We start from the raw sequence: 13,667 nt of genomic DNA, 5'->3' as shown, positions 1-13,667 counted from the left end.
AACACAAAAAAAGGCAAACCATGTTCCGGTATGAAAATAGTGTTGTCTATTCAACCTCATAGGACAGCATTTGTGGTATAAAAACGTACGTATTGTTTCCGAAACTGATGAAGATGGTTCATTTGAATTTTTTTTTTTTATTGAAATCATATAGTTGTGCTGGCCATATCAAATACGCAAGATGTGTTTATTAACATAAAATATATCTAAAACATACATATTTTGTGAATATGGGAAATTAAACATACATATTTTGTGAACCTGGTTAATAAATGTATTTGTGGATTCATGATGTCGCATTTTACTGTATTTTTTCCAAACTTAAGATTTATTTGACAATATATGGAACTAAGTACATCAAACAGATGGAACATAAAACCACTGAGATTTCTTTGGTTAAATGATAATTATCCAACATAAGTCAAAATACATCTAAAAACATCAGATTGTTTGCTGTAATGAAAAAAAGGACTAAAAACATCGAATGCACGAATATTATTTATCAAACATCAATTGCATCTACAGTGTCGTAATCGATTGCTGGCCTAATCGGTCTTGGTGGAACTTCATTATCACTCTCTGCATTGTCAGCAACCTTGCCTTCAGCGTAGTCCCATAAGAGTGCACTGTATCTCATACGCTGCATGTGTGCATCAATGACATCTGGAATCCTTTCACCCGATGTCAAATACTCAGCATACGCTGCCACAAAAACACCACAGTCCCTAAAAAAAAAAGATAAGAACTTGTATTAGAAAATATATGTTTCAAGTTCTAAACAAGGTATCTCAAGTTCAAACAACTCGTGTATTTTAGAAGAATAATAAATTGATATGATATATCATGTATTTGATACTCTATGATATTTTAAAAAATGTATGTCTACAACTTACGTGCTACCAGCAGTTTGATGCGGAAGATTATCAACATAGACAACTTCAAAGATATCGATCTGTCCCTTATCTGCATATGCTGGGTCTTTCACCAAATCTATGCTTTTTTGATTTACATAGAATCCAGCCAGATGTAAGAAATGTGGTAGCAGTGTAGCAAGCTTTTTTATTTCATTCCTAACAACTGCGTTGTGCCCGGCTAATTGATACGAGTTGTAAACATACAGACGCCTGTACATTTAAAAAAAAAAAAAAGAATTCAGCGGCCAATTAATGAATGAAAAACTAATGATAAATATTTAATTCATAATTAAAAATACCTATCCTTGAATGAAAGGAGTACCAATAACCAATGATTTTCTTCTTGCATATTCACCGGTATTAGCACGTTGTCAACGGTATGCCACGGGACATTGGCAATAAGCCTGTGGCCCTTAACATACTCAATCAATACTTGCTCTTCATTTGCCACATTTGTCTGTGTTTCAACATTGCGATATGCGTGGTGGACCACATCAATTCTCTGCTTGAATAGGCAGTCAACAGTGGTGAAGCTGAAATTGTTCCTTTTATCGTACTTTCCTTTCTTCCGAAAGTAATAGAAAATGACGTCAATGTGCTGGAATTGTTAAAAAATACATAAATTAGATCACAGTCAAATACATAAAAAACTTTGTAGTAGCAAAAGTGTGGATTTCAGAACCTCTCTGTATTTTACAAAAACACAGCAGACCGAATGTCCTGAAATACATCCATCTCTGTATTTTACAAATACACAGCAGCTAAAATACACAAAGTGCACTTGTAAAACAACTAGTTGATAGGCATATCATTGCTGATAAAAATCACCTCTTCATTCCAAAGCTGACCATCCATCGATAACAGGTAAAACCAGTTCTTATCATTGACAGTTGTGATGCCAAAATTGAATTTGACTCCATTGTCAAAAACTGCAATTTTTTTTTTTGTAATGGTCCCCGTTGTTCTTTCTGCGGCAACAAAAAAACCAAATACATCAACTTATTCACAAAAATCATGCGGAATCACTATATGTAAAACTAGGAGAAAAACACATACTTGCTATCGTGCCTCACAAGCATACCGTTTCGGAGCAGAGTACGGTATTCATCCACCATCTGTACATCAAGTGGACTAGTAATGGGATCTATCTGGAATGGATATTTTTTATCAAACCCATGTACATGATTCTTGCCCGAACTACTACCTGTGTAGTTAGTCTTTAAACATTAACAGTTGCGTATTAAAAAAACAAACAAGTAAATTAAAAAGTAGATATATACCAAAATCTGTCACAAACGGTGAAGACTTGTATTTACTAGGGCGTGTAGCTCGTGTGACTGATGGATGTAACACGATATCTTTCCTTGGGGTTTGGCTTGGTAAATACTCATCAGGCAACAACCACTGAGACAACGGCTGCGCGTTACAAATTGCTGCCTGGGGTTCCTCTAAGACAGTTGAGCTGGTGTTTTCCTCGATTTTTTCTGCGTGAACTTGTTCGTTAGTCATTTCTGATTCTGCTATATTTGCTAGCACCTGTGCGATCATCTACTCAAAAAAAATACAAAAAAGAAACATTATTTCAATCACTTGTATGATACATTTTTAAACCGAAAAAATGGGTGAATCAGAATTCGTTGTTATCGAACCTCAGAATTATTTGAATCATCAAAACATTTTTTCTCTTCCATAGTATGTTTCCCTGAACGTTCAACCGAAGTCTTCGGTTCTCCTGAAAGATCACCTCCTTCTGCAATCTCTTCGGTTGAGGCTTCCATCGTATCGCCGCTCTCATTGCCAATATCAACTTGAATATCCATTGCAATACCCTTTTCCTTAAAAAAAACACAGGCCAAAAGTCTATAAAAAAAACATGAATTTAATAGATAAAGAACTATATAAAATACATAAATACATGAGAAAGTATTTGTTGATGATGTCCAAAAGCAGTAAACAAATACATAAAGAAAATAGTGAACAATCATGGTGTGAAACAAACAGTACACAAAAAAATACATGACACTACTCTTTGTCATATTAATATCAAATACATAATATTTTAAATGCCAGTAGTTCCCAAATTTTCAGCATACCTGAATTATATATTTTTTAAATAAGATATAAAAATGAATAAAAAAATACCTCTGTTGGATCCACCGGACGTTCAACCGAAGTCTTCGGTTCTCCTGAATGATCACCTCCTTCCGCAATCTCTTTGGTTGAAGCTTTCAGCGTATCGCCGCTATCATTGCCAATACCGACTTGAATATCCGGTGCAAGACCCTTCTCCTTATAAAAAACACAGGCCAACGTATATAAAATAAATGAATCTAATAGATAAAAAACAATATTAAATACATAAATACATAGAAGTATTTGTTGATGATGTCCAAAAGCAGTAAACAAATACATAATGAAAACAGTGAACAGTCATGGTGTCATACAAAACAATACACAAAAAAATACATGACACTACTGTTTTTCATATCAATAACAAATACATAATATTTTAAAGTCCAATAGATCCCAAATTTTCATCATGTCTGCATTATCTTTTATTAAAACATAACATATAAAAATGATTAAAAAATGATAAATACATTAAAATATATATATATATATATATATATATATATATATATATATATATATATATATATATATATATATATATATATATATATATATATATATATATATACCTCTGTTGGATGCACATCACCCGTATGAGTCTCCATGTGAATATCGTCACCGTGGTCCATGTAATCATCAGTTTGTTGATGTATGTTGCCATCATGTAAAGGAACATGAGTTTCACTGTCATCATCCTAAAAAAAAATATGTATTTGTTAGATACATATGCTTCCTATTTCACACTGAAGGCAATCGTTTGAATATGTATTTATTGATTTTTTTACCTTTTCTGAGTTTTGTTTCCCTTTGACATGTTCCAAAACCTTTTTGAAATTTTTATCAATAGTTTTGCGAAGATCCTTGAGCTCAGTAAAAACAACCTTGAATTCAGCAAGAACCTAAATGGTTGTTATATCCCATATTTTTGAATGTCGGATTAGTTGTAAGCTGAGGTGGGGCCTACACGTCAAGATTTTTTTTTGGAACATATGACAAGTTATATGAATCACATATGTAAAGTTAAACACAACTCATGAAGGACCCTTGGGCCAAATCAAAGTAGAAGCCCTCCAAACGAATATTTTTAAGAAAACGTTTTCGGGTGACCTGACTTTGAGGGGCAAAAACGGTATTATAAGTTTGGAATTTCGAAACATACCAAGACATATAAGTTGTAGATAATTGAATTAGCTTTCCAACCATAGGTCGTGGGTTCCCAGGTGACGTCGGAATAAGGATATATGGACGTTTTAAGGCAGAAAGGTCAGTGGGCTAGGCCCAATCCGAGCCCAACCGGGTTAGGCCCATTACCCATGTCCTTATAAGTGCCAATTTCGGCATTCCTCCTCATTTTAACACCAGGAACATCCAGAAAATTCTGGGGAGAGAGAGAAAAAGTGTTTTGGAGAAGAAAAAAACCAATTTTGATCGAAATCTGAGCCCCGAATCCCGAAGCCCATGAAGGGAAAAGTGTTATACGCTGCGTTGTCTTCAATTTGAGCTAAATATCAACCAAGGAGGAGAGTGATAACGTGGTGGCTGCATACATAAGGTAATATGAAGGTTCCTTTTCATTGTTAACAAGTTTATTTAAAGATTTAACGGATTAGGACGGAAAACAAATAGCAATATAAATTCGTTTGTCGGTGTTGATGTGGTAGCCGTATAGGGGGCTGTTTTGGTGGGGTATGATGAGCTAATTTTATTTAGTATTTTGATTGTTGTTGTGTTGTGGAATGTAGAAAGGAAAAGAATTCATGAAAACATGGAAGTTGCATGATGAATATATATATATATATATTTATATATAGCCGTGGGTATGTATGTGTGTAGAAGGATGAACCAATTTTATTTGTTATGTTAATTGCGTTGTTGAAGCCTTGTAATGGAAATGGAAGGAAATGGTTCAAGTTGGTATGGAAAAATTGTTGAAAATGGTTATAGGAACTTATGTGATTTTAATGTAGTTTTTATGTAATTATGGAAGTGGAGTTCTAAATGTGTATTGTTATGTTGATTGGTTAATTTGGAGGGATGTAAGTCCATATTAGCATGAAAGGTTGGTTGTTAAGTTGTTATGGGAAGTTTTGTGATTTTATGGTAGATTTATGAAATTATGAAAATGAAATTGTTAAGGTGCAAATTATTATTATTGTTAATGAAATTGGAAGATGAAAATGTGTTATGAATATTTATGTCGAAAATTAGAAGTTTCGGATGAATTAATGATTTTGGTGGAATTTTTATATATTTTGTAAATATTTTGTAGAATGATATGAAATGCTTCCGAATTGTATTGGAATAATCTTGATTAGTAAATGGATATGAAAACATTGATATTAGTTTGGAAGTGCGAAGTTAGATTGGAAGTTGTCACACTATGTTGGAAAGAAGACTATTTATGCTAGAATGTGTTTTGTAGCGATTCTTGATGCTATTGGTATTGTTGTTGGTATGGTTGTTGATATTTTGGCCGAGTTAGAATCTCGGGGATGTTGTATGTATAGGGGAGATGCTGCCCAAATTTTTGTAGACAAGTATTGGTTAAGATTGAATTCTTAAAGTTTTATGATTTATATTTGGTAAATGTGACCAATTGTAGATTTTGGAGGAAATGGGATTCGAATTTGGATAAGCGTAAAAGGCAAATAAGGTATGTAAAGTTCTACCTTTCCTTCTCTTGGCATGTCTTAGATGTGATAGGCTTGGATACTAGTCTTAGGGGCGACTCTACTCTTAGGAATCCGCGCATAAATTTGCCCCTTTTTCATTCAGTAGAATTGAATTAAATATGTTATGGATAGTTGGAAAAATTGCCTAAACACCTAGAACTTGTACAAATAGGACCCGACTACCTTAAAACTCTCACAAGTGACGTCATGAAATGTAGCATACGTAAATTGTGTACGCCACCTCATTTGACCCGAGGTGGGCCCAATATTCCCGGATTTTTTTCCTTATTGTTCCGTTTGACTTATTTAAAGTAGAATCCAAAGGAAACTCTTGGCTACCCTTCTAACTACTATATGACAGTTGTTTGAATTATTTTGTTAAGTCCCATAATGTATTTTGAAACATGGGAACGATTTCAGAAAGCTTATTTTGACATAAACCATTATGACACCCGAAAGGCATACCTTATGATTACTGCTCAATTTCTTTTATATGATTTGTCATCTAAGTTATTCTATTGAGTCTCCGTAAATGTGTTATACTTTGTACTGCATTAGTTTCTCACTACTCCATTCGTGGATGCCTCAATGCTTTCTCCACTGAGCCCGGGTCAGGATATGTTATCACGCGTATTCCACTGCATTGTTCGCCGTGCCTCGATGTGAGGGGGCAGGTATGACACGTACATGGGTTCTGGAGTTATGCTGTGCCATGTACATATGTTCTGACATCCGATGATATGATATGATATGTGCACATTCTGATGTTTGATATGATATGGCCATCTGATATGTTATGATATGTTACGGAGATATTCCCTACTCTGGAGTTATGCTGTGTTGTGGCGCCAGTGACGGGGTGGCGACCACGATCTGTTCACCGAGTCCCATAATGGGGCCGGATATGGCATATGTTTTGACATGCACTATCTATGTTATATGAGTAAGCATTTCTGAGATTCTGATTATTGCACTCATTTTCTGTACTTCCTGTTCCGGTTATGATCTGTTTATTATACTTCATACTTTACATACTCAATACACATTCCGTACTGACCTCCTTTCTTCGGGGGCTGCGTTTCATGCCGCGCAGGTACACCCAGATGATATGAAGTTATTATAGAGGATGTTCCGGCAGGGTTGGCAAGCTCCATTTGCTCCTGGAGTGCTGCCGAGTCAGAGTTTATACGTATGTTTTTTCTGGATTGATGTTAGAGGCTTTGCAGGCTGAGTCGTGGGTATAGAATGTCTGTTTGGTAATCAGCTCCATCAGCCGATATGTCGTTCTGTACTATGTAATAAATTTCATATGTTACTGTTTTGTTTGATTTGAAAACAACAAAAAGCATATTTCTGAAAGCTTTTACTATATTTGTTATTTTTGTTTGGCTAAGTGTCCAATAGATTATGTTTGTAATGAGAGTCAGTGGGTTCGCTCGGCTCCGAATGTGGGGTCGGGTGCCCATCACACCCTAGCGGAATTCGGGTGTGACAATGGTAAAAACAACAAATTCATCATAAAAATCCTCATTTGCTTGTACTTTGATGAATATCAAATAAAATTAGAAAACTTACTTCCTGCTTAAATTGATTAAGTTCCTGTCTCAAACTTGTGAGGTCAACTGATTTGCTGGTGGATACGTCGTCAACAGGAACGCGGTGGACACTTGGAGCAGCTTTTTCTTTTTCCTTTGATTGAACTGGCTTATCTACCACCGAAGCAGATTTTTTAGATGATTGTCCAACTGTAGGTTTTTTTGGGATAGTGGTTGGTGACTTCTGAACAAGCAATGCTGCCGTCAACATCTTCCTGGGCTTCTTGTGCGGTGGAGATTTTGAAGCATCGTTCTTTTGAGTTTTCTTGGCAGCGGCAACATGGGGAGGTGTTGTGGTAAAATCAACATATTCATTTTCCTCCTCTTGTTATGTTTGGGGTGGTGGTGCACGTCTGTTGACCAGATATGCACGCAGACCAAGCTTCTCAACCTCTGATATGGTCGGAACAATGTTGTTGAATTTACAACTAATGTCCTGCACATAATATATTGTGAACTGTCAGTTCAGAATCTCTGTGTATTTTACAAATACACAGCAGACCTATATTGCTGAAAAAATACCTATCTGTATTTTACAAATACACAGCAGCAAAAAATACGCAAAATGCACGTGTAAAAAACTAGTTGGTAAGCATATATTTAATGTAAGTATTTTACCTCACTGTCCTTAAACATGCCCAACATCAAGTAGTTAACAGATGGCTTTTGGTTCACTGTTCTCCAATTAAACATTCTTGGGATTCGGCTTCCGGTTTTAACCATTAAATTAGGGTCAACATTAGAGCAACACTCATATATCCACACTTGCATAGCAAAAGGGAAACCCCGTAGACAATAAAACTGCTTCGACTTGTCCATCTTGTGGTGAATACTCTTAATAAAATCATCAAATGCTTCCTTACCCCAAGTATGTTCATTGTACTGTTCACTCTCCACCAAGTCAAAATGATGTCTTGGGACTGTGACGTTCCTTTTTTCACTTGAAAGTATGTAATTATGAATGAAATACAGGATAACAATCTTTACAGCATCTTCATCTGCGTTATCACTAACACCCCAATCCTTGTCTTCAAAGCACTTATTTAAAGTCATCTTTAAAACACTATTACCAGAACCACCGAAATATTGATCCAACAATCTGTTAGAACTCTCGTCAAAAACAACTTCATCCCCGTAACACTTCAAACCAGTAATAAAAGCAAATTCAAAAAGACCGAATGTCAATTCCGGCCAGTTAATATCGATAACAAACGCATCGCTATTACTACGCTTCAAATCCCTAACCATAAAACACCTAAATAACTGACCCTGCACCTCGGTGTCAACTTGCATCTGCATATATTTTCCAAAAACAGTTTTGGAAAATAGCTTGAATTGTCTATCTGTCAGTTTTTCCTTCAACTCATCTTTAATGTTATGGTTCATATATGAAGCATAACGTATCGGTTGAGTGGGGGGACGTTTAACCAGGAATTTGGAGGCTTGAAAGTTTGAATATAATGGCAACACACTAGTCATTAAATACATGCAAACAAAAAACAGTCGTTAAGATTTTTAGCTGACAAAAGTTGAACAAATACACCTTTTATCTGACACATACACATACCTGCTTTTTAAAACAACATAACCTGTTATTAATTTGAAAATTGCACAAATGTGAGGAATTACAAATACATGATACATAGTTTGATATTTTGATAGCAAAAATGGTTAGTGAAATACATGACACAGTTGTATGTATGTTTTATATACAAACTCTTTCAAAACACAACAAAAATAAATATGAATGCTATCCCATATGAATTGTTCAGATCAATAAATACATGCAAACAAAAACACAGTTATTAAGATGTTTAGCTGACAAAATTTGAACAAATACCCCTTTTATCTGACATTTACACATGATTGCTTTTTAAAACATACATAACCTGTTATTAAATTGAAAAAATACACAAATGTGAGGAATTACAAATACATAATACATATTTATATTTTGATACAAAAAATGGTTAGTGAAATACATGACATAGTTGTATGTATGCTTCATATACAAAACTAATTCAAACAATACAAAAATGCATACGAATGCTATCCCCTCTATTAACGAAATGTTCAGATCAATAAATACATGCAACTATACTTACGGAAGCGGTCAAAAATACATCAATCATTAACCGAATTTGGGCAACATGTACAATATAATTTTATTCACAATATATATATATATATATATAATAAATGAAAAAATACCTGCTTGTTCATAGTTAATTGTTGTTCTCCGGCATCTGTCTCTACAACATTCTTCCCTTTGCTACTATAAACAACATCCGATGTTTTTCTCCTCTTTGTGGCAGTATCAAAATCATTTTTTTTTCAAATTAACAGTTGAAGGAATTCTGATTCTGGAAGGATCATGGATTTTCTTAGATCTCCTGTCAGCAACAAATTTCTCAGCAGAAGCTGCATCAATATCATGTTGTTGCTGAGAAATACCCAAATCAAAAGAAGGGGAATCTAAATTTTAAAGAGTATGTGGGATACCTCTTGTAACACTACCAGATGTGCTTTCATCCGCCATTAATTAATGTTTTTCACTACTCAAAATGGGAAACCCTAAGCATTGAAAGTTATAATTTTTGAAAACAGTCAAGAATATTGAATTAAGTTGACTAAAATACACAAAATAATGAAAACTTACACAAATACACAGCCACCCACGAATCTCGGCAAAGTAAATGTAGTGGAATCGTGCTTGATGGTAATGGATAGATTCTGAGGAGAAAAAAAAGGCTAAAATTAATGGAAAGGGAGAGAGAAACTAACGTATATTACGTGCGTTTCAAAAATGGGAAATTGGGATAGTGTTTACCTTTATTTACGGTGTATTTGAGAACTGATAAGTGGAAGTTACTGTTGTATCTAGAATGGATAATTTAGAAAATTAATTAGCTATTATTATTAATTTTAGTAAAAGGTAGTTATTAACATTAAATAGGTAGTAAAAGTAGCTATAACAAGTAAATTTTCCATCAAATAAAAGAGCAAATAAGATCATGTCACGTGTCAAATTACGTTGCATGCCAAGTCAAATATAAAGGCCAATCGAAATGTGACACACGTACAAGTGATATGTTTTGGCCAATCAAATATAGTTGTGTCCTGATTCAATTTAATTGTTCGGGGATTCAAATCAAATAATCAATCAAAGGAAAAAAGTCCTTATAAAAACTCTTCTTTTACACAACAATAAATAGGGATCCTCTTAACCAAGAAAAAAGACCAGAATTTCATAGCAAGTGAGAGCTCATGGATTAAAGACCATAAACTTCTCTACAAGCTACAAAAAGTGGGGCATTCAAACAATCAAGTTCGAAATTCAAGATAAAGCATATGCATTCAAGCTAAAGAATGAGGTACAAATTGAGATGCAAGGAGTACAAGCCTAATATTCCAAATCATCTATTCATGGTAGCAATATAAATTCAAGATCAAACATAAAGCCTTGATTTATTTCTGGAGAGAAGAATTAGAGGAATTACAGAACTTGTAACATTCAGTGTATTTGAAATCAAATAGTTACATTTGTCACTCTATTTTTCTTGTCTTGATATTATTTTCAGGCACGACATTTATTGTTACAACCTCATAATTAATTTTGCGGGGTCTTATTGAACTTCATTTCTAAAAATGGGTAGTGTCTCTTTTAAATGTGTTACAAAAATAGTCAAATGATGATTTTCATTGCAAAAGTGCCTCTAACTTCTTTCTGCTTCTGATGCAACTGCTTGAGAATTTGTGAAACTGGCAATCATTAACACTCTGTTGGTGCTGTTATTAACTGGTTTAAAGTTCTTATGCTGCGTCAACGGAGACCTTAACTTGTTTAATTTACTGTAACATTTACTAATTAGACAATTAAACCTGGAAAGTAAACAGCATAAATGATTGGAACAAGAAAAGACTCAGACTAAAATAAGAATGAATAAATGGCAATACTTCACATCAGAACTAAAATTGTTGGACCATGGACCATGGCATATCTAGTATGTGAAATTTTCGATGGTTGGCTCATTTTGGGATGACCATTTAGCAAATGATCCTTTCTTTTGCGATTTGTGGACCTTTTAGATCATGATTCAAATTGAAAATCTACATGGTATATCTAGTATGTGAAATTTCCGACGGTTGTCTAATTTTGGGATAACGATTTAGTAAATGATCATTTCTTTTGCGATTTGTGGACCTTTTAGATCATGATTCAAATTGAAAATCTTATGAGAAAATATTAGATCACGATCTAAAATTTGTGAGTTACTATTAACTTGACACATTAGGATTTGTCACGTAACACTTAGTAAGAACAAATTTTGAAAAATAAAGTTAATTCCTTTCTAAATATGTAAATGAATACTTATTTTGGATCAAAATAAAAAGCTTCAGTGGACATGTATTATGAACCATAGGAGTGCATTGCAAAAGTAGCTCTCAGATTGGACTACTAATAGCAAAAGTAACATTATCATTGCCTTAATAGTCATTAGATGATTTTTTTTTGGGCGGTATTTTTTTTCTTTTTCTGAAAATTCCAAAAAAATCCGCAGCTGCTACTCGTTGGGTGCGAACTGGGTAACCTGTTCACTATGCAATAGCTCGCAAATCACACCGGAGATGTTATTAGTGCAAAGTTATACTTTAAATCTTGATTCCGTGTAAATTTCCCAAGATATTATCATATCCCAAGCAAAAATCGCGAATATATTTAGACTAATTTATAAAGACAATTATACGAAAACTTTAAATTATCTATAAAAGTAAATATATCTATATATCTATTTAGTTCATAAATTCTTGCTCAATACGAAATTAAACTACATCAAATATATATATATATATATATATATATATATATATTGTTGCTTAAATCAATCAAATTTATATCGATTTGGTTCGATTATAAATTCCGTTGGATTTTTCTTTTGAATGCGAATCTGACGTAATAGACCACTTACATATATTGTCACTAAAGACTTAATCTAGTTCTTAATTGTATGAATTATCTTAATACAAAACGTGAATTAAGTCTCAATTTTCAACATAATATCGAATTTTTTTTCTCCTTCTCATCTTTAACTAGCGAGAAGAAACCCGTGCATGTGTATTCATAAATTTAAATTTTCTAAACAGTGTTGATTAAGTGATTTGGGTAAAAAACAAATTAAATGTTTTATGTAAAAAAATTAAGCTTAAACAACGGAAGACCACCAAAGTTAATTACGGAAAGTCTGAAGAAAGCTTTAGGAAACAATCATATCAAGCAACTTTAATAACAACATGTGATTTATTATCCAATAATATAGTGACTAATGAAAAAGCCAAAAAAAAATATAGAAAGACTTAAAGATATCATGACGGCAGCAGTACAAAAGCCAAACAGTCCCAAACAGGAGTTAAATGTCAAATTGAGGTATTCAATGTATTCAATTCAAGTGGGCCTGAGGCTGTCAGTAAATTCATACACTCGTGTACAAATAATAAAGCTATAAGTACGATGCCTTTAAAGCATATAAATGTGAATTTTTGAAATTATCATTCACCGCAAGCAGGTATGTGAACGAAGACGTATCTGCTTCAGCTGTACTACTCTCACTTCTTATACAGGAATAAAAATAAATAAGTATTGAAAGTGACACCCTCAAAGCGTGGTTTTTAAGGAATTAAGTCTTAATTGTCTGACTTATCTTGGCCATGGATATTTCACTTTCACTTACTGTATCCTCCCAAAGGAAAATTATTCCCTTCGGTCTCTTTTAAGTGATTTTCAAGTCTTTTTAGTTTGACCCAAAATAAGTGATTTTTCAAGTCTTTCTCCATATTAAATGGTGTTTTTATTTCTTTGGTCCAAAAAATGATGCTTCGCATAGTCAAGAAGTTACTGATTATTTTCTTTCAAATTTATTCCTATTTAAATAAGTAAATTTTGATTTAATTAAGAAACTATATTAGATAGGTACTATTTAATTAAGGGTAAGTTATAAAGTACTTTATTAATTCTAGGAGTAAGTAGATTTCTAAAGAGTTGCCTCAAGCTGAAATCATCACTTAAATCGAAATAATTAGTTATAGTAAGCATGAAGGGGCCTAATTAAATGAAATATGTTAATGGACCGGGGAGTAATATATATCAATATTCTTTGTATATATAAATATTCTTTAAAATTGGTGTTTTTTTGATAAATGATTGAACAAACTTTTAAGAAGTCTTTGAGGAGAGATAAATAATTTTTTCAGTAATAACTACTTAAATAATATTATTAATCAACTTAAATAATATTATTAATCAGACTTTCTTAATGGGTGTACAAACCCTTTAAAATCACTTAAGGGGACTAGAC

The 13,667-nt window shown here is 33.4% G+C and overlaps 1 protein-coding gene across 1 annotated transcript; it reads right to left on the bottom strand.

Annotated features, from left to right (window-relative positions):
- Window positions 1-502: 502 nt before the first annotated feature.
- LOC132612297 (uncharacterized) lies at window positions 503-7,525 on the bottom strand. The gene is made up of 11 exons (XM_060326593.1): window positions 7,295-7,525; window positions 3,833-3,946; window positions 3,617-3,742; window positions 3,057-3,203; window positions 2,564-2,749; window positions 2,195-2,462; window positions 1,996-2,118; window positions 1,743-1,882; window positions 1,214-1,512; window positions 894-1,124; window positions 503-725 (listed from the first exon to the last, which is right to left on the bottom strand). Exons 1-11 carry the CDS (start codon window positions 7,523-7,525, stop codon window positions 503-505), a joined length of 2,088 nt encoding a protein of 695 aa, XP_060182576.1.
- Window positions 7,526-13,667: the final 6,142 nt, after the last annotated feature.

This window comes from Lycium barbarum, chromosome 9 (genome assembly GCF_019175385.1).
Source record: "Lycium barbarum isolate Lr01 chromosome 9, ASM1917538v2, whole genome shotgun sequence".
NCBI lineage: Eukaryota > Viridiplantae > Streptophyta > Magnoliopsida > Solanales > Solanaceae > Lycium > Lycium barbarum.
Note: the sequence above shows the minus strand (reverse complement) of the source record. Positions and strands in the feature narration are given on the sequence as shown.